At 40.1% G+C, this 27,223-nt stretch overlaps 1 protein-coding gene and 1 long non-coding RNA gene across 2 annotated transcripts in view; one reads left to right on the top strand and one right to left on the bottom strand.

The window, feature by feature from the left end:
• Positions 1-280: 280 nt before the first annotated feature.
• On the top strand, positions 281-2,349 carry LOC145770112 (sorting nexin-30-like). The gene has a single exon (XM_082581698.1). The coding sequence runs from the start codon at positions 281-283 to the stop codon at positions 1,583-1,585; it is 1,305 nt and encodes a 434-aa protein (XP_082437824.1). The 3' UTR covers positions 1,586-2,349.
• Positions 2,350-14,340: 11,991 nt separating this feature from the next.
• LOC145770113 (uncharacterized) overlaps positions 14,341-27,223 on the bottom strand; it is a 29,092-nt gene continuing 16,209 nt past the window's right edge. The window contains exons 2-3 of the long non-coding RNA XR_014289132.1: positions 19,855-19,969; positions 14,341-14,431 (exon numbers count right to left, since the gene is read on the bottom strand). This is a non-coding gene — a long non-coding RNA (uncharacterized LOC145770113). The remainder of the gene's footprint in view (positions 14,432-19,854; positions 19,970-27,223) is intronic.

A 27,223-nucleotide genomic window follows, 5' to 3' on the forward strand; every position in this document is an offset into this window, starting at 1 on the left:
ATGGCGGACAGCTTGGAAATTGGCTTTGCTTCGATGCAAAGATTATTAGCAATGACATGCAAGGAATATGTATTGCTAATTCTGGATGCAAACTGATCATGGATGGGCGAATTCTATCACAAAAACATTATGTTGGTGTGGGGATTTTGTAGTTACAATGTCCTCTTCCGTTTTTGTGTACTAGAGTCTACAAGGAGGTTTGTTTGATTCCGAGTTATTGATGGTTTTCAATTTTTCAGTATTCATTACCTAGCTAAGTTTTGTAAGGTCGGTTTATAAAATGGAGAATGTAGATCATGCAGTTGATTCTGTTCCTTTAAATATTGATGAAGAAGCGATAAAGGAAAGCTCTAATGACAATGAGCCTTTTTTTGATAATGAATTGGATCATGTTGCAGGTGAAGATTCTAAAAAAGTATTTGATGAAGACTTATTTGTTGCTGTGTCGGATCCAGACAAAAAAGTGTTTCCAATGGAGACATATGTTTCATATAAAGTTACAACAAAAACAACAAGGAGCACATTTGATGAAAGTGAATTTATTGTGCAGAGAAGGTATGGGGATTTTTCTTGGCTTTGTGGAAAACTAGAAGAAGAATATCCAAGTTTTATTATCCCTCCTTTGCCCCCAAAATTTGTCATGAAGGGCATGTTAGATCGTTTCAGTCCCGAATTCATTCAAATTCGATGTCTTGCATTGAATACGTTTTTAAATCGCATTTCTAAGCATCCTGTGATATCATACAGTGAACATCTAAAAGCCTTCTTGACTGCTAAAGATTTTTCTGCCACTTACAAACAGGATATATTGTCATGGATGAGTGGCTCCCTCAAATTGTCACATGTTAAAAATTCAGAGTTTGAATCCATAAATGAAACTGTGACACTGTTTCATGAACAAATGGCAGTCTTGGATCGAATAGGAGAACGGCTGTTGGGAGAAAAAATGGACTTGACTAGCTGTTTGAAATTGTTTTCTAATTCATTCACAGAATGGAGCCATTCTGAAGATAGTGTTCTTGAGCCAATTATGAATTCCATAGCGAATTGCTTGGAATCATGTGCTAACGAAGCTGATTCAAATGCCCAAGTGCAAGAAAAAGATTTCTTGCCTGCTGTGAAAGAATATATTTTATATGCTGATATGGTAAAACAAGCTCTGAAGCGACGTGATATTTTTGAATCTCAGTTTCAGAAATGCAATGTAGAATTACACCACAAAAAAAGTGAAAAAGAAAACTTGCGAAAATCTGACCAGTCATATTCTATTGGAGCTTTAATGGGTAAATCTCCAAAGATAGTTCGAGAACAAAAAGAAGAAAAACTAAATCATGAAATTGAAGAGCTGTCATTACAGCGAGAAAAATTAAGTGATGCACTTGAAAGAACAAATTCTAACTTTCGAGCTGATATGGATAGATGGAAGGAGCATAAAAGTGAAGATCTTGCTGCCTTGTTTTCAAAGTTTGCTGATGCACAAGTAAAGTATAACAACAGCTGCTATGCTGCCTGGGAAAATATCTTGCCTGCAATTCAATCAGCTTCATCTACTACCATCAGTATTACAAGTGAAATTGAAACATAATCCAACTTATATCTTTTTAACAATGATCTGTTGTCTCATTCTTCAAAGGAGAAGCAGTGTATGGTAGGCTATTCAATAAAACTTTGTAAACACAATTTAAAAGCTCGTCAAATCACATTGATTTATGTTGGCTTTGATACATTTTACTTAATATTATTTGTCAAAACGGTTTTTCTAATTATTTAAAGATTTGTTTAAAAAAAAGTTCCTGTAATTTCATACTTTTTTGATTTTTCAGTTACATACCATATATGAAAACACTTTATTGAACTTTTTCTGACTTTGAGAAAAGTCTAGATGAACGCCTTCTGAGACCTTGAACAACAGTTTTGAAAGTGCAAATTATTTTATCTTGACAAAAGCTTAAACGAGTAATTGCTTTTGAAGGCTGTTATTTACCGACCATTGCGCCAAAGCGGGGGTGCACAACCAGTGGCCGCAAATAAAACTTTTTGTCGTTGTCCACGTGTACATTGAAGTTTAAGTTATGGCGGTGGGCATTGATGAAGCCTCTTTGATTGTTCAATGCGAATACTTAGAGTCAAGAATACGATAACTGAATTAATAAGATTACTTTTAAAATAGAATTAATAGGCTACTGAATCTGATTGTTAGAAAACAATCTGGATTAAGGTTAATGATATAATAACAATGCTTGCTTTATTACTTACAGCGCTGTAAGCTATGCGGGTCTGCTACTATTCGGCGAGTCCGATTCGGAGAGTACCCTATTCGGAGACAGCCTTTTTCGGAGAGTTCCCTATTCGGAGATTTTTTGAATTTTTTTTTTAAATTATTAGTAATTATTATTAATTAAATTATTATTTTAAAAATTAATTATTTAAAAATTATAGGTTTACTTTAAACTGCCACTTAGGTTTTAACTTCATCTTTTATGGCAAACGCTATTTGGCAACTGTCTTTTTTTTAGTTGACACGTTTTCGCTGAGACTTTATCTCATTAACCCCTATTGTTAATCATGAAAACTGTTGTTTTGATGTAAAACACAGATTTTGAACAACCTAGACAACAAAATTCGTCATTTTTACGTTGATTCGAACGTCTGCAGACGTTGAATCAATGTAAAAATGACGGATTTTGCCGTCTGGGAAGGCACTCAAAAGTAGCCTAAACACTGGATAAAATGCAAGAATGCAAAAGAAACGATATTGTGAAATAAAATACAAAATTCTCTAAATAAACAGAAGAATCGGACATACATCTCTCTGTTATCATTTTTAATGCAAAAATTCCTTTTTGTGGTCTCTTTGTCTGGAACAAATAAATACTGTGCTGTTGAAATTTCCGATTGTAGTTTTGGTCTCAATCTCACCATCATGATTCGGAGTAAGATGTTTGTTATGTGATTCACAAGGCTAATTGTTCTGTGGAGTGAGCATTCTGTTGCTCCGGTTTTCTTTGGTAAAGTTATGAATATGGAATCACTAGGGTCTTTCCGGTGTCATAAATATGATTTTAAGATCTCAGTGGTTAGGTCTAAACCCCACTCATCTAAAGCTTCTAAGCTTATAATTTCAACTATAAAAGAAACGATATTGTGGAATATCCTAGTATGCCAGTGACGTTCGGTGGCTTAAACCGTTGGGAAAGCAACTTGGAAATATGCTGCAGCAAGGTAGTAGGCACGAAGGACGTAACCGTCGGACGAAGCCCGAAGGTGTGTTGCCGAAGGCAACATTTTCAGCGGGGGGTCTGGGGGCCTCCCCCAGAAATTTTTGAAAAACACTTCCAATTTGGTGCGCTCTGAGAGCATTTCCAAAACAAATTAAAAATAAAAATCTGTCAAATTGTGCTTCGCCTATGTCGTGATCATACATCCATTTAATGTTTAGAAGTCATGAACAATCTTAATTTTAACGTTGCAGGACCAAAATCCAGTGTTAGACATGGAATAATAGTTGTCTAAATATTTAATTCGTCATGAATGTTCATTCTCAGATATTCAGTTAGGCCTACACTACAAAAACTAACACTTAGGCCTAAACATTACAACCGCAAGCAATTTGTACAAAAAGCTGGATAAGTTTGCCTCCTGCGTATAGAAGCTTAAGGAACTAAATATTGCATCCGCACCTGAACGTTCATTGGCGAAGTAACGTTATATCAACGCTGTAAAAAGGGCAAAGGCATGACTATGAAAGCTAGTAGGCTAAAGTACATGGCGAGGAGACATCAAAAAACAGCAACAATTATTTCGGCATTATGATGCTGTGCTCTGTACGGTGACGAGAGACCATTCTGACGAGTTAGTCTAGCCGCTCTAGCGAATGTTCGCATTGACGTCACTGGGAAAGCACAACTAACCATACCATAACACATCTGATTGGCTAAGCAGGTGGTGACGTTTTGCAAAACGAGTGAGGATTGGATAAAACGAAGCCGTTTTTTGACATTTTTGAATCTGGGAAAGCAAGTTTGATAGTTGCTTACCTGGAGCCTCAGTGATTGTTTCTGACAGAAGCGTTTGCGTTAATTGGCATTTATATGCAATACATGCGGTTTGGTGAGCACTTAGACTACTCACAAGCGTTACGAGTAATTCTAGTCACGAATACAGTAATTTTCAAGTTAAAATAGACGTAATAAAAATAATAAGAAGTTAAACCTAGAATTCAGTCATTATATTTTGCATAGTTTTTGCTCAGGTAAGCACTGCTTTCCCTCACCGATCGTCACTAGTATGCGTATCCTAGTCAGCTAAACTTCTCTTTTCTACACGATTTCAACGTTTAGCGACGTTAAAACGATGTAGAAACGGCAATTTCTGCTGATCGGGATAACTAGGCTACGGTATTTCAACGTTTAGCGACGTTAAAACGATAGGCCACACATTTGGTAATATCTGGTACCGGTAATCTACCGGTAATCATTTTAACTATTCAAAAGTACTAACTTATAGACATAAACATAATTTTTTTTTTGTAGCATCTTTTTTTATTTTCCCTTCATATCTTAAATTTTTCTGAAGGTGTTGCGGCCGTGCCAAATTTCTTTCAACTCAATCACTTACTTCAGTCACAAGCACGTTTTAACGTTCGCGTTTTGTCGCTTCTACCTTTTTCTCGACCTTTGCTGTGTTGACGTGTATTGTTTTTGATATGATGGTCACAAATAAAAACAACCGAACTGACATGACAAATTTTCATTTAATTGTTCAAACATTTTATTTCTATTTTCTCTGCACGATTTCAACGTTGAAGCGATGTAAAAACGGCAATGATAAATAGGCTACGATACCCAATAATTTTCTATTTTTTTCTGCACGATTTCAACGTTTAGCGACGTTAAAACGATGTAAAAACGGCAATGATAATTAGGCTACGGCACCCAATCATTTTCAAAAAAAATTTCAAGAAATCTCCGAATAGGGAACTCCCCGAAAAAGGCTGTCTTCGAATAGGGAACTCTCCGAATCAGACTCGTCGAAACGGGCCATTCCGAGGCTATGCATTCCTCCTCAGCGCGTTGCTAATCAGACTGTTTCAATGCAGCCGTTTAGAGACGTATCTTACATTATTATGGTACCCGAAGGCCGAATCCATTTCTGAGTGCCAAGTAGGAATAAGATTCAGTACCACTTTCAAAAAGTCTTTGGTGGACCCAACAGGGTATCGATCCCAGGTTTACTGATGGTTCAGAGACGGGTGCACTAGCCACCGACCCTATATTCTGCAAATTGCCTGATTTTGCTTGCTTCTCTGCCCGGAAGTTAGACCAAAGGAGTCGTTCATGCGAGGTCAACTGTGCTTGAATACAGTTATTTAAAGTTTAGCCTTATACCTTTAGGGCTAGGCTTTGAATAAAAGCTGGCGAAATGAAAAGGTTGTGCCCCCTGCGCTAAAGTGTACAAACTGCATATATCACAACTGACTTTTTATTATGAATGTCTTAAGATATCATTGTGCTTTCATCATGTGAGTAATTTACCGTGCTGCAGATAAGTATGTACAGTAGCAATTTTTATTTGCCGATGTTATATTAGTTTATCATTTTTGTGTAATATCATTTTTAATTATTGAACCATGTATCCGTTAATTAGATATAAACATGATCTTCTCAGTCATAGTAAACCCTTTATGTTATGGTGACAAGTCTATCAGTTTTCAATGTGTATTTTAATTCATTAACTACGGGTCCGTTTTAAGTATCAGTTAGGTATTTTCCAAATAGGTGCGGGCTGTGACGTCAGGATATTCGGTGTGGTGCCCGATCATTTATGTGCTATTGGTTGTGTCAAATTACACTCATAATCATTTATCAGAAATGCTTGATTATCCGACAGTTCTTCCCGCTGTGTTAAGCTACAAAGTGAATTTCAGTTTGAAACATATCAGTGTGCAGTGCCTGACTATGCAAGTAGGCCTGCAGCCAAGAACCCACTTAGAAGCTCTTTTATTTGAACAGGTGCATGAGATGTAAGGGTGAAGATTTATATTAAGTAATAAATAAATACGGAAAATGCGCAATTTTTTCTTGTTTTTTGTTATATATTAGGGCTACCATATGTCCTCTTTTAAGAGGATTTGTCCTCTTTTTTGTAGAAAAATAAATTGTCCTCTGAGGACACCAAAAATGCTCAAATGTCCTCTTTTTTTACATTTTCAGTTTTCTTGCTCATTGTTATGTGACCTTTTTGCAATTTCCAACCATTTCTGTACCAATGCAACATGCTGATTTATAGATTTTCAGAAAAACATTGACGTACTACTGTATTTGATCTGCTGTTCGAAACAATCTTAGACGTTCATTGAAACATACTACCCCAGCCAGCAAGCCCATATGGGCCCCACATGGGGACCCATATGGGCTGATGTACGGGCCCCATGTGAGCTGCCTATATAGGGCCCATACACATTGTGTCCGTGGGCATCACATTGCCCCCATATAGGCTGCCCATATTCATTTATGGGTTGCTCACACTCAACCCACAAATCTAATATGGGCTGCCCATATGTAAGTGTAACCCATAAATCTAATACAGGCTGCCCATATGTATGTCAGGTATATGTATCACTGCAGACAGATGCCAAATTGCTCAAACTGCAAGCAGTGATCTTTGCGCAGCAAGGTGCCCCCAGTAAAGTGCTCAATCGGCGTAAGCCAAGAGCGTCAATAACTGTATTCATACACCAGAATGGCCATGAAGGTATATACCTCCATGTGACATTTTCCTATTTGTGGTACGTAAGCACCAAAAATAGTACTACTGCCAACCTTGCCAAAGTGCTCCAACTGCAAGCCGTGAGCTTTGCGCAATGCATAGCAAGGTGCCCCCAGTAATTTTGCTTGTTCAATTTCATTTTGTGTTTGTTTAAAAGATCAATAAAAGTCGTTTGAGACAACTAAAAAATCTCAAAGTCTAGACAAATGCTGATCAAGGTGTATATCATATTAGTATGGGTTGCCCACAAACCTTTGAATCACTGTGTGGGTAGCCCATGGTCTGCCCATAAAAAATGTGGCAGCCCATGGTCTGCCCATAAAAAATGTAGGCAGTCCATGGTCTGCCCATAAAAAATGTGAGAAGCCCATGGCCTGCCCATGAAAAATGTGGGTAGCCCATGGTCTGCCCATAAAAAAAGTGGGCTGCCCATAAAAAATGTGGGCAGCCCATGAAAAATGTGGGTAGCCCATGGCCTGCCCATGAAAAATGTGGGTAGCCCATGGTCTGCCCATAAAAAAAGTGGGCTGCCCATAAAAAATGTGGGCAGCCCATGGCCTGCCCATGAAAAATGTGGGTAGCCCATGGTCTGCCTATAAAAAATGTGGGCAGCCCATGGTCTGCCCATAAAAAATGTGGGCAGCCCATGTTCTGCCCATAAAAAATGTGGGCAGCCTATGGTCTGCCCATAAACAAAGTGGGAAGCCCATCAATATTTCATGCTTAGCCCATGATCAATAATTTTATGTGGCTAAATTTATTAAAATGCATTTATATGATCACACATTTGAAGATTGGAAGTTTTATATTCTACCTTGTCATTTAGAAACACATTCTGCAAGAAAGCCCATATTGGGCACATATGGTAAAAACAAAAAAACCACATAGAACCCACATGCCCACAAGCCCATTAAAATAGTATATGGGGCCCATATGGGCTTGCTGGCTGGGACATTTCTTTGCAATTGTCTTAAGTAGCCAAATAGTGGTCAGCGATGAGTGCGAGCAGAACTGTAAATCCACTTGTGAGGAAATTTCCTCATTTGAGGAGATCTGATCAACAAATTTATGAAAATGAAAAATTGGGACAAAATCAAAAAAAATAAGAAAATTAAAAAATGAAGTAAATCACAAAGAAATAAAACACTAAAAAACGCAATCTCCAAGGCTATAAGGTTTGACCACAGAATATCGCCAATGAATGTTTCTGGACCAGATGTTTTTCCAAATAGATGCCGCAATGGTAACTCATTGAGGAGAGTTTCTCGGCAAAAAAGAAAGCGGGGGCTGTCTTTATCGACCTAACAGCAGCCTATGACACTGTTTGGCACCATGGCCTAGTCTACAAACTATTCCGCCTACTCCCTGACAGGCACATGGTCAAAATGATCATGGAACTGATCCACAACAGGAGTTTTACCCTTACCACCGGAAGCGGAAAACCAAGTAGACTGCGGCGACTCAAAAACGGTGTCCCACAGGGATCAGTCTTGGCTCCCCTCCTTTTCAATGTCTATATGCATGACCTACCATCAACAATATCTGACAAATATGCATATGCTGATGACTTGGCCATCTTGCACTCTGCGAAAGACTGGCAATCATTAGAAATGACGTTGAGCCAAGACATGACGACCATATCTGGATACGTTCACCAATGGAAACTGAAGCTCAGCGAAAGTAAAACTGTGACGGCAGCCTTCCATCTCAACAACAGGGAGGCAAAACGTGACCTGAAAGTGACCGTTAACGGCAAAATTTTGCCGCCCTGCCCAGAACCTACATACCTTGGGGTTACACTTGACAGGTCACTCACATACCGTCACCATTTACAGTCACTACGCAAAAAGCTGACATCTCGCGTCGCCCTGCTGAGACGTTTGGCAGGCACAACTTGGGGTGCAGGTGCTGACACCTTGCGCACTGCAACCCTGGCGTTGGTCCACTCCACTGCTGAATACTGCGCCCCTGCCTGGTGCCGCAGTGCCCACACCCGTCTCATCGACAGCCCAATCAACGACGCATTGCGAACTGTAACTGGATGCCTGCGCCCAACTCCAACAGAGTATTTACCAATCCTCGCAGGCATCCAACCTGCTGAGCTTCGCCGAAAGGGAGCCCTTATACACCTGGCTCGCCGGGCGGGGGATCCTAACCACTTGCTTCATGCAAAACTCAACATCCCACCTCAGGAATCTTCCTGGCAATTAAAGTCAAGACACCCCTTTGTGCCAGCTGCTGTTGAATTACTACATCCGTTCAGTGATCATGCCATCAGCGCAGCACACTTCATGGAAGACAATTGGAATGCAGCGTGGTGTGCCACCGACACGAAACTACATCGTTTTATACCTCACTCGGTGGCGCGCCCCCCTGGTATGGACCTGCCTCGGCCGACTTGGGTCAAGCTCAACAGAATCCGAACCGGAGTCGGTCGCTTCCATTCCAACATGCACAAGTGGGGTTTGGCTCCCTCACCGGCCTGCGAATGCGGCGCGGAGGAACAAACTGCTGACCATGTCGTTCTCGAATGTCCGATCTATAAGGCACCAAATGGAACGCATGGTATAGCAACGCTGGACGAAGCTACACTCACCTGGCTCTCCATCACCTGCCTTGAAATTTGATTTGATCTAGTCTCAAACGAAAGAAGAAGAAGCATAGGCCAACAAGAATAGCATAGGCCAACATTGATGGGCACTAGGGTGCATCATCTGCCCCTGATTTTTTTGTTTAGTTTTCTGCAGTGTATTAAAATGTTCCTTTTTATGATTGTTGAAGATGTGCAACTTTTCAGAAGAATTCATTAACATCTAGGGGTACCACAATTGGATTAAATTATGTCATTTTTTGTTATTTTGGGGTAATTTCATGGCTACTGGTACAGTTGTGGAACCATGATGTCGTAGATTTTTATGAAATTTCGTATGTAGAATCTCCGTGCAATTCTGAGAATAGTGATACCAATTTTACCAAAATCGGCCCAGTAGGCTACTTTTTGAGATATCGGCGATTGAAAATTGGTTCTTTTCGTAATCGCTCATGGGTAAAAATTAACTGCAATTTTGTTTGACCTATTATTAGAGTTGCCATACCGTCCTTATTTCTAAGATTTGTCCTTATTTTGAAGGGCCAGGTCTTAGAAAACTTATGTGTCCTTATTTCTAAGAAATGTCCTTACTTTCGACTTGCGTCCTTATTTTGTCTTATTTTCAACAATTACAGAACTTCGATCGTATTCCTCTGGTTTCCGGTGTTGCATAATATTCTAAAATTAGTCTAGTTAGTTTCCTCTAGTCATCAGATTCTTCAACGCCAAAGTTGTAGTGCGGGTGCGTCTTCTTGACCTGCGATCGATGCCAGGCAAGACCTCCGCACAGATTACGAACTTTATTCTCTCCTCTATTCAAGAGAATGGCCTAGACATGAAACAGCTGTCATCCTTTTGTGCCGATAATGCACCAGTGAATTTTGGAGGATCACAGCATAGTGGAAAAAGCAACGTCTTCTCTCGTCTCAAAGAGCACACATTGTATCTGATCCCAGTCGACTGCCCTGCTCATATTTTGCATAATGCAGCAGAAAAGGGATCAGAGCGCCTCACACTTGACATAGAAACAATCGTAGCCTACTGAAGATTGGTAGCCACTTCAAAAGCCAAACAGGTAGAACGATGAGGCTCAAGCATTTCTGTGAGGAGCTTGATAGCAACCCGCACAACAACGTGTCGTTGGTCCAACGTTAGACCATCGGAAACGTCTCGTGGGCCCTCCGTTGGTTTCCGACGTTGGCGCGTAACAAATTTGGCCAGCAGGCCACCTTGGGCGAATCGTCAGTCACAAAAATCGGTTGGTTAAACGTCGATCCCCCGGTGGCACACTGTTGGCCAACCCTTTCCCGACCATTTGCCACCTGCGACCAAACGCTTTCGTTGGTTCGACGTGGGATCCACGACGCAATTTACAACTGTCCTCACTGTGCCGAAAAAAGGCTTGGCTAATCGTAGACCCAACGTTGATGCACTTTTGGCCAACCCTTTCCCGACCATTTGCCACCTACGATCAAACGCTTTCGTCGGTTCGACGTGGAATCCATGACGCAATTTACAACTATCCTCACTGTGGCGAAAAAAGGCTTGGCTAATCGTAGACCCAACGTTGATGCACTTTTGGCCAACCCTTTCCCGACCATTTGCCACCTACGACCAAACGCTTTCGTCGGTTCGACGTGGAATCCACGACGCAATTTACAACTATCCTCACTGTGGCGAAGAAAGGCTTGGCTAATCGTAGACCCAACGTTGATGCACTGTTGGCCAACCCTTTCCCGACCATTTCCCAGCCAGCAAGCCTATATGGGCCCCATATGGGCTGATGTACGGGCCCCATGTGAGATGCCCATATGGGGCCCATACACATTGTGTCCGCGGGCATCACATTGCCCCCATATAGGCTGCCCATATTCATTTATGGGTTGCTCACACTCAACCCACAAATCTAATATGGGCTGCCCATATGTAACCGATAAATCTAATACAGGCTGCCCATATGTATATCAGGTATATAACTGCAGACAAATGCCAAAGTGCCAAACTGCAAGCAGTAAACTTTGCGCAATGCATAGCAAGGTGCCCCCAGTATAGTGCTCAATCGGCGTAACCGTAGAGCGTCAACTGCAGACAGTGCACACGATGATGAACTGTTTTATTTTGATCAACAACGCACGAGTAAGTATATAGCTCCATCTGACATTTTCCTATTTGTGGTACGTAAGCACAAAAAATAGTACTACTGCCAACCTTGCCAAAGTGCTCCAACTGCAAGCAGTGAGCTTTGCGCAATGCATAGCAAGGTGCCTCCAGTAATTTTGCTTGTTCAATTTCATTTTGTGTTTGTTTAAAAGATCAACAAAAGTCGTTTGAGACAACTAAAAAATCTCAAAGTCTAGACAAATGCTGATCGAGGTGTATATCATATTAGTATGGGTTGCCCACAAACCTTTGAATCACTGTGTGGGTAGCCCATGGTCTGCCCATAAAAAATGTGGGCAGTCCATGGTCTGCGCATAAAAAATGTGGGCAGCCCATGGCCTGCCCATGAAAAATGTGGGTAGCCCATGGTCTGCCCATAAAAAATGTGGGTAGCCCATGGCCTGCCCATGAAAAATGTGGGCAGCCCATGGTCTGCCCATAAACAAAGTGGGCAGCCCATGGTCTGCCCATAAACAAAGTGGGAAGCCCATCAATATTTCATGCTTAGCCCATGATCAATAATTTTATGTGGCTAAATTTCTTAAAATGCATTTATATGATCACGCATTTGAAGATTGGAAGTTTTATATTCCACCTTGTCATTTAGCAACACATTCTGCAAGAAAGCCCATATTGGGCGCATATGGCAAAAACAAAAAAACCCACATAAAACCCACATGCCCACAAGCCCATTAAAATAGTATATGGGGCCCATATGGGCTTGCTGGCTGGGTTGCCACCTACGATCAAACGCTTTCGTCGGTTCGACGTGGAATCCATGACGCAATTTACAACTATCCTCACTGTGGCAAAAAAAATGCTTGGCTAATCGTAGATCCAACGTTGATGCACTGTTGGCCAACCCTTTCCCGACCATTTGCCACCTACGATCAAACGCTTTCGTTGGTTCGACGTGGAATCCATGACGCAATTTACAACTATCCTCACTGTGGCAAAAAAGAGTTGTTTAATCGTAGACCCAACGTTGATGCACTGTTGGCCAACCTACGACCAAACGCTCTCGTTGGGTCGACGTGGAAGACGCAATTTACTATCATCCCCTCTGGCGAAAACGATTTGGTTACTCGTGGGCCTAGCGTTGGCCATCATTTGCTAATCTACGACCAAACGCTCACGTTTTGCTCTGACAAGGGTTAGACATTACGACCTCACCAAACCGAAAACGTTTCTTAACTTTGACCACATGGTGGCGTGTTGTTAACTCACTTTTTTCGAGTTAATCTGTGCTGAAAATGATGACCACGAAGACGTGGGATCGAGGCCTCAATTCGCAGTAAACCTTATCACTTACCATACTAGCATTCCACTCGGTACAACATTGCTAGAAAAGGCACTCATACAAGCAAAGAGTAGGACAGATGGCAGTTAAGTTTGTTTTTATTTCTAACCATCACAGCAAAAACAAAAAACATGCTAAATATAACAGCGGTCTAGAAAAGGGCATGAGGCAAATTAAATCAAATTTCCTGTCTTCCTCTTCTCAAACTTCTCAGTCCTCATCTCTTGCGTATTTCAGCCAGTCTGAAATAGCGGCATGGATATTTGAATTTGTTGCTGTGGACAAGTTATGGGTTCTTCGTACTCCATCTAAAAATAATATTGTCATTGGGATAAATTGCCAATAGCTGGTCCAAACCAATATGTCTAGTGGAAAAGGTTGGTTGCTGAAGCCACGTAACTAACTCTAACAAGCAACTTTTTCCCATAAAGCAATGAACTAATCACATTGAAAAAGTTCTGAAAGTATCTCCCATGGATAAACTCAGAATTACATTGATTACAACAGTCTGGAAAAGAAAATGAGAATTATCCTGCTACAAATAAACTTTGAAATCATTTCTTCAAAGATTTTGCGAATTACTTCTATTACAAATACAAAATTATGATTTTTCGTCACTGTAATAAACACCTTTTTCATGCAACCTTGCATTAAATTAACTACAGAAGCTTTGTCTGTAGTTATTATTCATTAAAAACTGAGAGTTTGTTGAAAAAGAAACATAAGGTAAAGGGATAATGCTTAAGCTGACCATGCTTGTGCTTGTAGTGAAACAGGATTATCGAAATCTGATGTAGCCTCATCATCATCCGTCATCACCATCATCCATCATCATATCATCATCAGCCTATTCCTCACAAATAGAGCAAGTTTTCATCGACCTGAATATTCAAAACAATTTACTTTAAAATGTGAAAATGACCTTAATGACCTAACAAAAACTTGACCCAATAATTTAGTGTTTTTTTAGATTTTATGTTAAAACTAATTGCTTTTAATCAATTAGATCGTACCAAAATTGCAAAATTGCGATACAAGACAGTAGTCTGAGCCACAAAACTGGCGACATAAAAATAAACAAATTATTGAGGGTGAGCTTTTTTTATCAATGTAGGAGGAAACATTTTGCTTACCAGTGTCCATTTAAAACAAACTGACTTAAAATAAGTAATGGTATTGAATTGACTTTTCATTGATCTATTAAACAAGCATCTGGAACCTTTTCGTTACTTTCAGAATCCTTACAAAAAACGCACCGCGCAAGCTTGCTACAAAAAGTTGACTTCATCGAAAAAACAGGAGATAAGCTATTTAGTATTATCGAAACTAACACAAAAATCAATGCACTGCACAGTACACACCCAGGTGTGTCCTAAAATCTAAATTTATGAATAATTATGTATCGGTATTGCATTATAATTAATTATAGTAGGCTACTACATTGAACTAATTGAACCATCTCATGCTTTATCAAAAATGCTAACAACAATAAAAACAGCGATATGCAGTACCTAGTATACACTCACCAACGCTTTTCCAGGCGACTAATGATAGTATTCGAGGCTGGAGCTTGTAGGCTTAAAATCTTTCGCAATTTCATTGGTTGGACCTTGCTGACATACCAAAGCACCGCAATATTATCTTTGTAATTCGTACAAGCCCTCAAGCCGTCACAACTCACTGTGAATAAATTTGAAAGCAGGGCAGCATGGGAAAAAAGTGAAAAAAGAAGAGGATGACCTAATTAACACCAATGCATGACCTAATTAACAAAGAGCTGTTTATTGCCAGCCAGCAAAGCATGCTTTTGTATCAACATCTGTGAACGTTGAATCAATGAAAATCAATTTCTGCTCTGTTGTCCGGGTGAATCTAGTAGTTAAACTTAATTCAATTCAATCAAACTTTGGATTTAATTAAACCACATTTCTATTTGGGTTAAATCACTGGCGAACAAAATCAGGCATCTTACATTGATTCAACGTCTTCAAACATTGGATGAATGTGAAAAAATTGGACTTTGCTTTTCAATAGAAACTTTTAGGTCGAAACGAAATACTTCGAAAATTCGAAGCAAACGAGATGAGACCAACAAGTTTTGTGGCTAAAGGAAGTAATTTGTATTGAACACTCGAAAGTCTGAATGGTTGAGAAATAGTTTTGCCCACCACAAACATTCATATGATCATTTGTAGGCTACTTTATGGGGGATATTTGCGGTTACTGTAAAAACATGATGAAATCATTTTTTTGGTCCAAATTAAATTATTTTATTTTGATGTAGTTAATTCTAGTCAAACGTTAAATACGGCAGATGTAGGCTAACGAAAATCCTTATCCTCAAACAAGACAAAATTTTTGCATTTTGAGTTTTCTTGGTTGTATTTTCAACAAAATATTATTTTTATATGAATTTTTGGCGACGGCTTATATTTCATTTTCAAAAATTTCCGATATCCAACCGATTTACTGACTTATAAACTATTGAAAAGCTGTAAAAACGTTTATCAAAAGATGAATTTCTTTAATCAAATTTATGCAGCACTTGGTCATGCAACATTTTAATATAGGCTATTTGTATGAGTGATTGTAACACTTTGTTTCGTGAGACTTGTGTTTTCTCTAATTGAAAACTATTTGATTCAATTGCGTAGGCTAAGCATTTTGAATTCTATGGACTTTGAGTCCGATTGCAAATAAATAAATAAAATAAAATTAAGATTTTTTGGCAAAAGGTTTGCTCACAACCGAATGCCCACGGCGACAAACGCGCTGTGGGGCCCACCATTGGCTCAACGCCGCGTCAACAAACTATTTTTATATAGCGTTTTTGTTAGAATAAACGTTTGTTTACTTTAATTTCGTCAAATTGTAGCATATACTGGCCAATGCTTCGAATTATTTTGTTGTGAATACGAAAAATGATATTTGTCGTAGAAAGGTTGATTCACAACCGAATGCCCACGGCGACGAACGCGCTGTGGGGCCCACCATTGACCCAACGTCACTTCAACAAAATATTTTTATATAGCGTTTTTGTTAGAATAAACCTTTGTTCACTTTAATTTCGTCAAATTGTAACATATACTGGCCAATACTTCGAATTATTTTGTTGTGAATACGAAAAATGATATTTGTTGTAGAAAGGTTGGTTCACAACCGAATGCCCACGGCGACGAACGCGCCGTGGGGCCACCATTGGCTCAACGTCGCGTCAACAAACTATTTTTTACATAGCGTTTTTGTTAGAATAAACCTTTGTTCACTTTAATTTCGTCAAATTGTAGCATATACTGGCCAATACTTCGAATTATTTTGTTGTGAATACGAAAAATGATATTTGTTGTAGAAAGGTTGGTTCACAACCGAATGCCCACGGCGACGAACGCGCCGTGGGGCCACCATTGGCTCAACGTCGCGTCAACAAACTATTTTTTACATAGCGTTTTTGTTAGAATAAACCTTTGTTCACTTTAATTTCGTCAAATTGTAGCATATACTGGCCAATACTTCGAATTATTTTGTTGTGAATACGAAAAATGATATTTGTTGTAGAAAGGTTGATTCACAACCGAATGCCCACGGCGACGAACGCGCTGTGGGGCCCACCATTGGCTCAACGTCGCGTCAACAAACTATTTTTTACATAGCGTTTTTGTTAGAATAAACCTTTGTTCACTTTAATTTCGTCAAATTGTAACATATACTGGCCAATGCTTCGAATTATTTTGTTGTGAATACGAAAAATGATATTTGTTGTAGAAAGGTTGGTTCACAACCGAATGCCCACGGCGACGAACGCGCTGTGGGGTCCACCATTGGCACAACGTCGCGTCAACAACTATATTAGTCATATTAAATTTTTGTTGAAATGAACTTTAAAAATTCTTCATTTCACAGAATTATGATACATACTTGCCATATCTCTTAATTCGTTTGCCAGAAACACCAAAGTTGAGATTTATTCTCAAAAGGTTGGCTGACAACCGAATGCCCACGGTGACGTACGTGACGTTGGTTCTTCGTTGGTTCAACGTTGTGTTAACAACCTATTTATGATATTGACGTTTGTTGAAGTAAAAATTTATAAAAGCTTCAATTCACAGAATTGTAATGGGTACTTTTCATTATGTAAGATTATTTCACCCGAAATATCAAAATAAACAATCGGTGGCTGGAGGTTGGTTTTCAACTGAATGCCCACGACGACAAATGCGACGTTGGCCCACCATTGTCTTAGCATTGTGTCCACAACCAAGTTTTACACAATATATATTTGGTAAAAAAAATGTTTTATGTGGTTTATATCACCAAATTATAACATGTTGTACCCTTTTTTACTGATTCTTTGTCCAGTTAAAGAGATAATGTTAGTTGGCAAATGGTTGTTTTGCGGCGAAAAGCCGACCGCGACGTTCGCGACCGTTGGCCAACGATCAGCCGACATTGTTTGCTGTGCGGGAACTGCTCGACTCTACCAACACAAACGCCGACTCGATGGACCACACTTGATGCTGTACTCGAGCGAATGATCGATTTCTGGGAACCACTCAAAGCGCATTTTCTTTCGCTGAAATATCCACCAAGAATATTGGAGGATTTCTTTAAATCAGAAGAACCACTGATCATCGTATCATTCCTCCACAGAGCTCTCTTGCTCTTCAATAAACGACTGTTACTCCTGCAAAAGTCAACTACATTGTTTGCAGAAGTGGCAGAGATAATTGAATCTTCAAGATCAAAATATTGCAACGCCAGTGTTCAGGGTTTTTCGGAGCAACAACAGACGAACTACTAAGAGCAGTCGATCAAGATCATGTTAAGGGTCTCAAAGCAAGCTTCCAGAAGTTCTACGCCATTACTTTGGAATATATCAACAAGGATTTGAGAAGCATCTAACGCACATCAACTGGACCCTGCTGAAAGATCAAGCAATCGAATACGAGAAAGTCAAGGCGTTGGCAAAGCAAGTTGATCCACTAATGGGTAATGGCAATGAAAGATGAGCTGTTCGATGAGGTCTCGGGTGTTAACGCGCTGCTCAAGAAGATTCCAGATGATGTGTTCAGAAAGGATGAACCTGAGGCCAAGTGGATGAAGATCTTTACCGGAAACAACTCTTTTCCGCTGCTCTACATGCTGGTGAGCATCATTTTCTCCCTTCTGGTCAGCAATGCGCTTGTGGAAAGAGTGTTTTCTCTTGTTTCGGTGCAGTGGACCAAGGAAAGGAACAGACTTAGTTAAATAACAGTCAAATCTCAGCTACAAATAAAGATAAACTATACCTGAGCTGCCGAGAGATTCATGAAGCAAGTTCTGATAACAAGGAGTTGCTGGAGTAGATTATTTCTGGCAAAAAGTATGGAAACTGATGTGACGGCTCGTATAAATACAAAGTATGTCCAAAAACTTTTTTTAAATGCTAATCTATTTTTTCGGCTGTCCTTATTTTTGGGTCCATGTCGATGGCAACCCTGCCTATTATGAAGGTGTTTCATATGGTAACTTGAAAATTCCAATGCATACGAGTTATCCAAAGTAAGGAGATTCTGAAAAGATATATTTTTTGTTTGTTTTTATATCACTACAGGCCACCAAGTGGCTACTTTCACACATGACTATTTGTGATCAGTCATGCATGACGAAACTTTGATCGTTTATACCAAAAAAACACTTTACTTTGATTTTTCTGCAAATTGGCTTAAATAAAAGGTAACTTTCTTGGCTTTCTTAATTCTAGCTTCCAAATATGAAGTGGGATATTTGAGTAGAAATGAGGTAGTTTGCTGTAGTAAGTGTACCATGTATTTTTTAAGGTGAAGGAAGGATGGGTAGCACAGTTTAAACAGCTGACTGAATGGAGACGTTAAAACCAATTCCGTGACCGGTTACAACGTCGTATACAACGGTTACAACGTTAAATTGGGATTCTCATGAATTAGACAAACACAAACTGAATGGGTTCCGGAAGCTCCTGCCAAAACGCACCATTTTGGCCTTAATGTGCAAAATTTTGACAAACTAATCTTCATATCGGGTTGTCTCTTTTTAAACTCCTGATAGGCCTACAACTCATTTAGTGTCACCCAAACCAATCTTCCAAAACCTCAACCACGTCAACAAAGGACTTTCACTCAAGAGATTATTGATTCTGTCTTGAAGTTCTAGGAAGATGATGAATTTAGTAGGTTACTTCCAGGTCAAAAGGATAAAGTGTCCGTGGGCAAAAAATGCTATCAACAAAAAAGATTGGTATTTCAAATTATGAAGAATCAAAAAAAATTGCTTAGTAAATTAACATTAAGCAACTTTCAGTGACTACGAATTTTACAACGATTAAACAGTACTAATTACAAAAAACATTTCCGCTTTTTAATATTCAAAATTAAAGACACGTAAATGCAATGCAAATTAAAATGCAATAACATCAACTTTTCTCCAGTTGCTGGAGTAAGTCTGTTCCGTTGAGGCGTAAAAATATTGCCACCTGCAGGTTTTTTTTAAGGTTTGGGTGACCGCTAAGTAGTTTTAAGAGACCGCAAGTGTCTCATTTAAATACATAAAAATAGCCATAGCGAGAAACAACCATTACTTTTCTACTGTAGATGCAAGTCCAAATTTTTGGAAACCGCTGGAGAAATTTGGGGCACCGTTTCGGTCCCTCAAAACACCTTAAAAAAAAACACTGGCCACCTGTGCTAAAAATTCGTTCGCAAGAGTTTACAAAATGGCGGACAATCGTCATAATTTAAACTACCGCTCTCCGAATGCTCGTTAATGCTGATGTGGTTGTTCAAAGAAGCCGTTCTTTGATCGGTATTTCCACGCGCCCGCGCTACTTTTGATTAGGAAACTTTGATAAAGAATCGGCAATTTTTTTTTTTATGCCGATTCCGATTCTCCAAAAATTGCCGGTACCTGCCGATTCCTATTAATCGGCACATCCTTAACCACAACGATAGCATTCTTTATTTTTAGAAGTAAAGAAAGTACCTGTAAGCTGCCTAGTTTTTGGAGGTTTGTTGATGGTCCTTACCTTAGTTTGGCCACCTTGGCTGCCTCTTCGGTTTCTGATGCTACCTCCACCGCACGTTGGAAAGTAAGTTCATCAGCTCTGATTTTGATTAACGCCTTAAGCACCGCCTCGTTACCTATTGAATAAATAAAACGAGTACGTAGCCTAATGCTTCGTCCAATGGATTTGAAATGGACGAGAAGTCACAGGTGGCAGCTGCTTGGCGTATGCGGACGGCCAGTTCTTGAGCTGTTTCACCGGGCTTGCTCTTCATTTCGCTCCAGAAACGGAATCGCTCCCTCACGATGAAGCGTTTTGAGTCGAATTGTTGAGCCATGTAATTTGTAATTTCCTTCATGGTGAGATCGTTGACTTTCTTTGGGTTTGCTTCCTGCGCAGCCAAATTTGTTAATATTTTGTAGATTGTGGGTGATTGATTCGTGAGGAAAACCTGCGGCATTTTGTCTTGTGGGACTGAATATGCTGCTACAAAAGTGTTAAACCTCTTCCAATAGTCTGCCCACAGTTCAGTGGTGGTATCGAACGTTAGGAACTTAGGTAAAGATACCTGCTGTTGTATTGTTGTTGGTTGTGGTCTTGAAGTTTGGGCTCGCATTTATCGTAGTTGCTCCATGAGTAGTTTCGTCTGTTCTTGGTGACCTTGTTCTTGGTGACGTTGTAGCCTACTTGTTTTTGGTGACGTTCTTCTTGTCTGGCAATTTGCTCCTTCGTCTGGCGTTCTTGGTTGGCAATTTGTTGTTGCAGGACTACGATCAGTTTCTCCATGTTTTCTAAACTCCTGTAGAAATTCTGTAAAAAGTCCTGCCGACGACGCCAGTTAAATGTCTGTTGTATTTTTAGACATTTACAACAAAATAAACAATAATAACAGTAGTAGCCAACTGGTCACAGCGGTAAACCATAATCTCTTCGTGGGAAAATTGTAACATAAAGTTCCCGGATCCGTTCGTCTGTATGTAATGACCGAAAAAGAAACACTCCTTCGAAACGTCTATTCAAAATTGTATTTCTGTAAAAATAGCCTCAAAGCTGTCGAAATTGGATGCAACGCCGTACACCACTAAAACTTGTCACTACAGAACAGATTACTTAGATAAAAGACGGAAAATTTGTCCAGCTAGTAAGCACCAAGCAAACAGTTAAATATGCGACTGACTTCCAACAAACAATTTTAAGAATGACTAGAATAATTTGCGATATCTCAAATGCACGTAGACAGTAACTGTGACGCAATAATGAAAGACATTGCGGGGGAGGGTCGCTACTCCTCACACCCGTTGCCTTACATGCGAGAGTGGGAGCTCCCGATGTTGGGTTGCTCAGCGAAGGCAAGTCGACCCTTGTGTTCTATCAGAAACAACTTAGGTTTGTGGTACGTAACGAAGTACAGCAAAATCCTGAAAACGGATTTAGCTGCTTCGTGCCACATAACACCCCACCAGTGTCTGAGGGCTGGGTTGGCCCGAGACACGCAAAGGTAGAGTGCCCTGCGTTGTTCTGAACGTCGGGGGTCACCAGTTTGGCGTATAGGTTGTAGGTGGTCGAATAGTGTACGCTAAGCACTACCGACATGCGACTCCTAGCTCAGAAGGGGCGTTGTTCTAACTTTAACTCTTCTAGAGTGCACTGTCTATTAATACCACACTAAAGTAAGCATTGTAGAAGTAGTATAATAATTCAAAGTAAACACAATAACATTAATTAACAATGGTAGAAGCTAATACAAATGAAGGTCACCAGGGCAGACCAGGTTACACACACAGTAATATTACTTAATAGAATAAATGTCCTTAATCAATAGTCCGGGTTCAACCTTGTAGCCATGTTCCGATTTCCGAATGTCATTTCTTTATTGTCTTTTGTGCATCACTTTCCTTCACGTCCGATCGCTGAGTTGTTGTTTTCAAAAATCTCTGTTTAGTATTCATCCGCGGCCACGTTCCAGCCTTGGCGCCTCTAGCGGACAGAACTATTCAGACGCAAGCAGAATTGTAAAGGGAACGCCACATCACTTGACGCCAGATGATTAGATCATGAGTAAACGAAATGATCAAACATCGACATGCTTCTTGGCGTGACTTCTCGATGAAGATGATGGTGGCTCGGACTGATGCGTTTGCAGGAATCTTTATAACAGTCTTGTTTGTAGCACTAGTTTTCTTTCAAATTATGCGGCCAAAACTATGTGTTGTCGGTTGATCATTAAACGTGCACAAGATAGGTAAACAAATGCAATTATCGACGGGGTTGCTGCCCAAGTCTACCCTGGTAATGACGTAGTAGTTAACTTCGAATGGTTCAAACATAAAACAATGACTTATCATACAATAATAAAAATGATGCTCACAAACTTACTCAAAACATAACAGCATGACGGCTGCTGGGTTAACAATAATTGCGGTTGCTTAGAGTGAAAACTACTCCAACACAGAAGTGTTGCAAACATACAAAAAAATAAACGAATCAACTGCTACAACATGATGCGTGACAGTGTGTGTTCCATGTCAATGAAATGTAGTATGTGTACAATGATTAGGTAATTGTACGTGCGAATAGACAAAAGAAAAACAAGGCAAGATTCTGTCAAGATGAGGTTACTCAGTCAAGATACTTCTGGATGAACGGTTCTCAAACAATCGTCAAAATGAAGTATGGCTTGTATACGAAAAAATGGAAGAAAACAATGTGGAAGGGAGAACTTGATGCCTATTGAGGATCTTAGTACTCTCCAAACGTCGAATGGTACTCCGGATGTACCAAACAACACCACAGACATGCAGAGTGGTACAATTATGCTCAAGTACATGAGTGAGTACAACAGAGGACATAATGATATCATCACTACGAATGGTTGAATGCATTGTGTGCACCGTTAAAGAGTTTAGGAAAGTTACATGCTTGACTTAGCCCACAGACAGATGTCATGGCTGGGTTGGCCACAATCCTCTGCAAAGAGAACTAGAAATAACATGCAGCTATCAGACACAAAGTGTGTATAAAACAAATGAACTGTGTATGCAGTCCTGTTATATACAACACATGTTGAGTCTTTAGAGAATTGGTCATCCAGAATAAATACCTGCTGAAAGAGAATCTACAACTGCCTGAAAAGAAAAGAGCTGATATATTTCCTCGCACTGGTCCTAATCTAGTTCCTACTACAAGCAAAGAAACTATGGTATGTATGAACATACAGTGAGAGGACAGACTTTACACTTGCACATAATCATTGAGGTGTGCAGGAAGAGTTACATTACGGCCACACCTCGTGCGACGAACAGTAGTTGCGGTCGGTGTCACTGAAGTCAGAGGTGGTGAAGATTTAGGTGTAGGCTGATTGTTCAGCTCTGGCATATGTGCAGCTTTTAAGCGATCAATGGATACAGTTTTCCTATTGTCTTTAATGTCTAAAGTAAAATATTTTTCATTTCTAGAGATCACCCGGTAAGGACCTGTGTAACGTGACTGCAGAGGAAATGTAGTTGCATCTCTTCTAATCCATACATACTCACATAACATAAGCTCTGGGTCAATATGGCTTTTGTGTTGTGGGTGGGGTCGAGTTGGTAAAGGCTGAATGTCTTTAAAATGATTTTTCAGCGTCTTTACAAACTCATGCTGAGGAACAGCAGCAGCAGTTCCTTCAACCTGAAAATATCCTGGCATGGCCACGGAGGCACCATAAAGAAGTTCTGCTGGAGAACATTTCAACTCTTGTTTGACTGTATTGCGCATAGAGAGTAGCACAAGGGGTAGATTATGGTACCAATCACCTGAGTTGTTATAACTGCGTAGAGCATCTTTCAGTCGTCTATGCATGTTCTCTACTAGGCCATTACATTGCGGATGGTAGCTAGTAGTTCTGTTTCGACGACAACCAAGGAAATTCATGAGCTGACCCCACAAATTTGATTCAAACTGAGCTCCTCTGTCAGAAGTGACAGTTTTGGGCACTCCCATCTGTGAAACAAAACCATACATAAAGGCATCTATTACGGATTCTGTAGAAATGTTCTTCAAGGGTACTGCCACTGGCCAACGAGTAAAACGATCTACTGCTGTAAATAGGTATTTATAGCCGCTTGATTCCGGTAAGGGACCTACCAAGTCAATGTGAATGTGTTCAAACCGTGACTGAGGCATTTTGAAATCCTTTAATGGAGCAATGTTGTGGCGAATGACTTTGCTTCGTTGACAAGACTGACACTCTTTTACCCAGCTGGCAATCTCTTTTCGCATGCCTGGCCACACAAAACGCCGCGAAATAAGATCATGAGTAGCCCTTACTCCAGGGTGACTTAATGAATGCAACTGGTCAAAGACCATCTTTCTATATTTTAGTGGAATTACCGGTCGAACCACAGCAGTTGAAGTGTCACACCATATGAGTTTATCTTGAACACCTGGAATAGCATACTGGTCTAAGAACAGCCCAGATGCCTGTAGATTGTTGAGCATGCTCTGAACAGCTTCATCACACTCTTGGGCTGCAGCCACTTCGGAGAAATTAATGCCACTTTGCACATGTAGCACACCATTACTTTCAATTCGAGAAAGAGCATCAGCAGTAAAATTTGCAGACCCTTGAATGTGTTTGATGTTTGAAGTAAATTCTGTGATGTAGCTCATTTGTCTGACTCGCCTCAAGATAGATTGATTAGATTTGGAAAGGAATGCACTTACTGGAAAGGAATGCACTTACTAAAGGTTTGTGATCAGTGAAAAGAGTAAAATCCTTTCCTTCTACATAATGATGGAAATGTTTAAGAGTACTGTAGGCCGCTAATAACTCCCTATCAAAGGCAGAATAAGATTTCTGTGTCTTATCCAGTCGTCTCGAAAAGAAAGCTACAGGAGACCAGGACCCATCAATTTTCACTTGCAACACACCACCTATTGCTGTGTCACTGGCATCAACCATCATACTTAAAGGAGCATTTTCCAGTGGATACACCAAAATTTATGCTTCAGCCAAAACTACTTTGCTGTCGAAAAAAGCTTTTTCTGCACATTTAGTCCAAACAATCTTTTTATCCGCACGTGTTTCACCAGAAATCAAGTCATTGAGGGGTGCTAAGCATTGAGCTGCATGTGGTATGAATCTGTGGTAGTAGTTTACCATGCCCAGATAACGTCTTAATTGTTTTGTTGTTTCAGGCAAGGGAAATTCAGAAATTGCATTGACCTTGTCAGGGGTGGGTCGCACACCATCCTTAGACACCAGATGCCCTAAAAACAGTAATTCACTCTTGCCAAATTCAGATTTTGTAGGATTGATGATTATTCCATACTCATCCAGCCTGCGGAATAACTTATGTAAATGCATTTTGTGGTCTTCCTCATTTTCAGAAAATATAATTATGTCATCTACATATGCCATTACGTTGGTTAAACCATGACAGACATGATCAATGAAGCGTTGAAAGGTGCTGGAAGCATTTCTTAATCCGAAAGGCATAAAATTATATTCAAACAGACCTAAAGGACTTGTGATGGCAGTCTTATGTCTTGACTCGGACGACAAAGGGATTTGGTGGTAAGCTCGAACTAAGTCTATTTTACTGAAGATAGAAGAACCTTGCAATCTGTGCAACAACTGATTGATCGAAGGTGTAGGATACATATCAGGCACTGTTTGGACGTTTAAGGAACGATAGTCTCCACATAGACGAAAAACACCAGAGTTTCCTTTAGGTAGGCTACCATATGCAGGGCTGAGGAAAAGTTAGAGTTGGACCTACTAATTATGCCTGCTTCAAGGAGCATGTCAATTTCTTCTTTGGCCGCTTTTAATTTTTCAGGTGACAAAGGGCGAACGCGTGCGGAACAAGGATAGCCAGTGGTTTCAATAGTGTGGGTGATATTGTGCTTGATTGGTTTGTCTTTGTTTGGTGGACGCGTTAAATCAGGATATTTTTCTAAAATTTGTAAGAAGGAATTGGTGGCTACAAATGCTTTGGGTGCACCTACATGTGCCACCATTTTTGGGTAAAGTGGCCATGCAATTGACTGGTTGACACTTCTCAGACAAGATTGACTGAAGTCGACGCATAAATTAAAATGTTTGAGAAAATCAGCACCAAGAATATTTTGAGACACTTCGGCCACTACAAAAATCCACCGAAACCTTGAAGTTTTATCACCAAACTGCAAGTTCATGGTTCGATGTCCAAAAGTGGCAATGGAAGTTCCATTCACCCCCACTAAAGAATGACTATGTGTTTTTAAATGTTTTTCAGACTTATACGGCCTAACCAAGCTTATTTCAGCACCACTGTCTATCATGAAGCATAAACCTGACTTGTGATCCCTAATGTGAAGAAGTGGACTGTGACTTTTATGAAATGGAAGTTTTGTTGCACTGGGCACAGTCGATCTCGCAGTGCAACCTACCAGTTTCCCTGGAAAGAGCAAGGAGGGTTACATTTGCGAGCATTTGCACCAAACCGTTGGTGATAGAAACACATCATATTGTGTGTTCTAGCCACGCGAGAATAATTTGAGTGTGAAGCTTGTGGTTTTGGTGCATAGTGAGCAGGTGGAGGACCGGCTCTCTGGGAAGAAACTTGGCTTGGAATAGTCCTCATTAATTCTTGCACTGACTTAGTCAATGACTCCAGCTGTAAATTTACCCTAACCATTTCAGACTGCTGGGGCTCTTTGTTTATAGCACCCACAAAAGATAAAGGGGCAGTATGCTTCATAGCATGGTCTGCTGCTATTGCATACTCCTCCAATGAAGCCTCATGAAGTGGTGCCAATGCAATTTTAACTTCTTGCGGAAGTTTGTCGACCAACATGGACTTCACCACAGAGTCCGACATGTCTGACTCTGAGATATTTACTCTCATGTTAGCCACAAACTCCGAAGGTTTTACATCACCTAACTGCTTGACAGAAACTAACTTCTGAATTTGGTCACATAAAGGTTCTGTGAACTTGCTTATCAGAAAACTTTGAATGTCCGGGAATTGTTTTTGTCTTGCCAAAAGTGGTTGCACTGCAATCATAGTTGATGAATCCAGACAAGACATTAAAGCTTCAATCTTGTCTGAATCCTCAACTATGCTCCACTTCTGGCACACTCTATTAAAATTAGCAAACCATGCCTTAGGGGCAGATTTGCAAAATTCTTGGGTGACTCGTTTACCCGGTTTTAAAATGGAAGTTGTTGGGTTGTTCTCTGTCATCACGCTGTTACTAGTGTTTGGTGAGGTATGAGAATTGTTTTGTGTGATGCGTGATTGGTGGCGTGTATTGTAGGTGTGTGTAGCCACAATGATAACAAAAAATGATTAGAAAAAAAGATTAAGTTAGTCTACACACATTATGGTATATAAATTTACACAAAACACTAACAGGCAATGCA

Source organism: Aplidium turbinatum, chromosome 5 (assembly GCF_918807975.1).
Source record: "Aplidium turbinatum chromosome 5, kaAplTurb1.1, whole genome shotgun sequence".
In the NCBI taxonomy this organism is placed as follows: domain Eukaryota; kingdom Metazoa; phylum Chordata; class Ascidiacea; order Aplousobranchia; family Polyclinidae; genus Aplidium; species Aplidium turbinatum.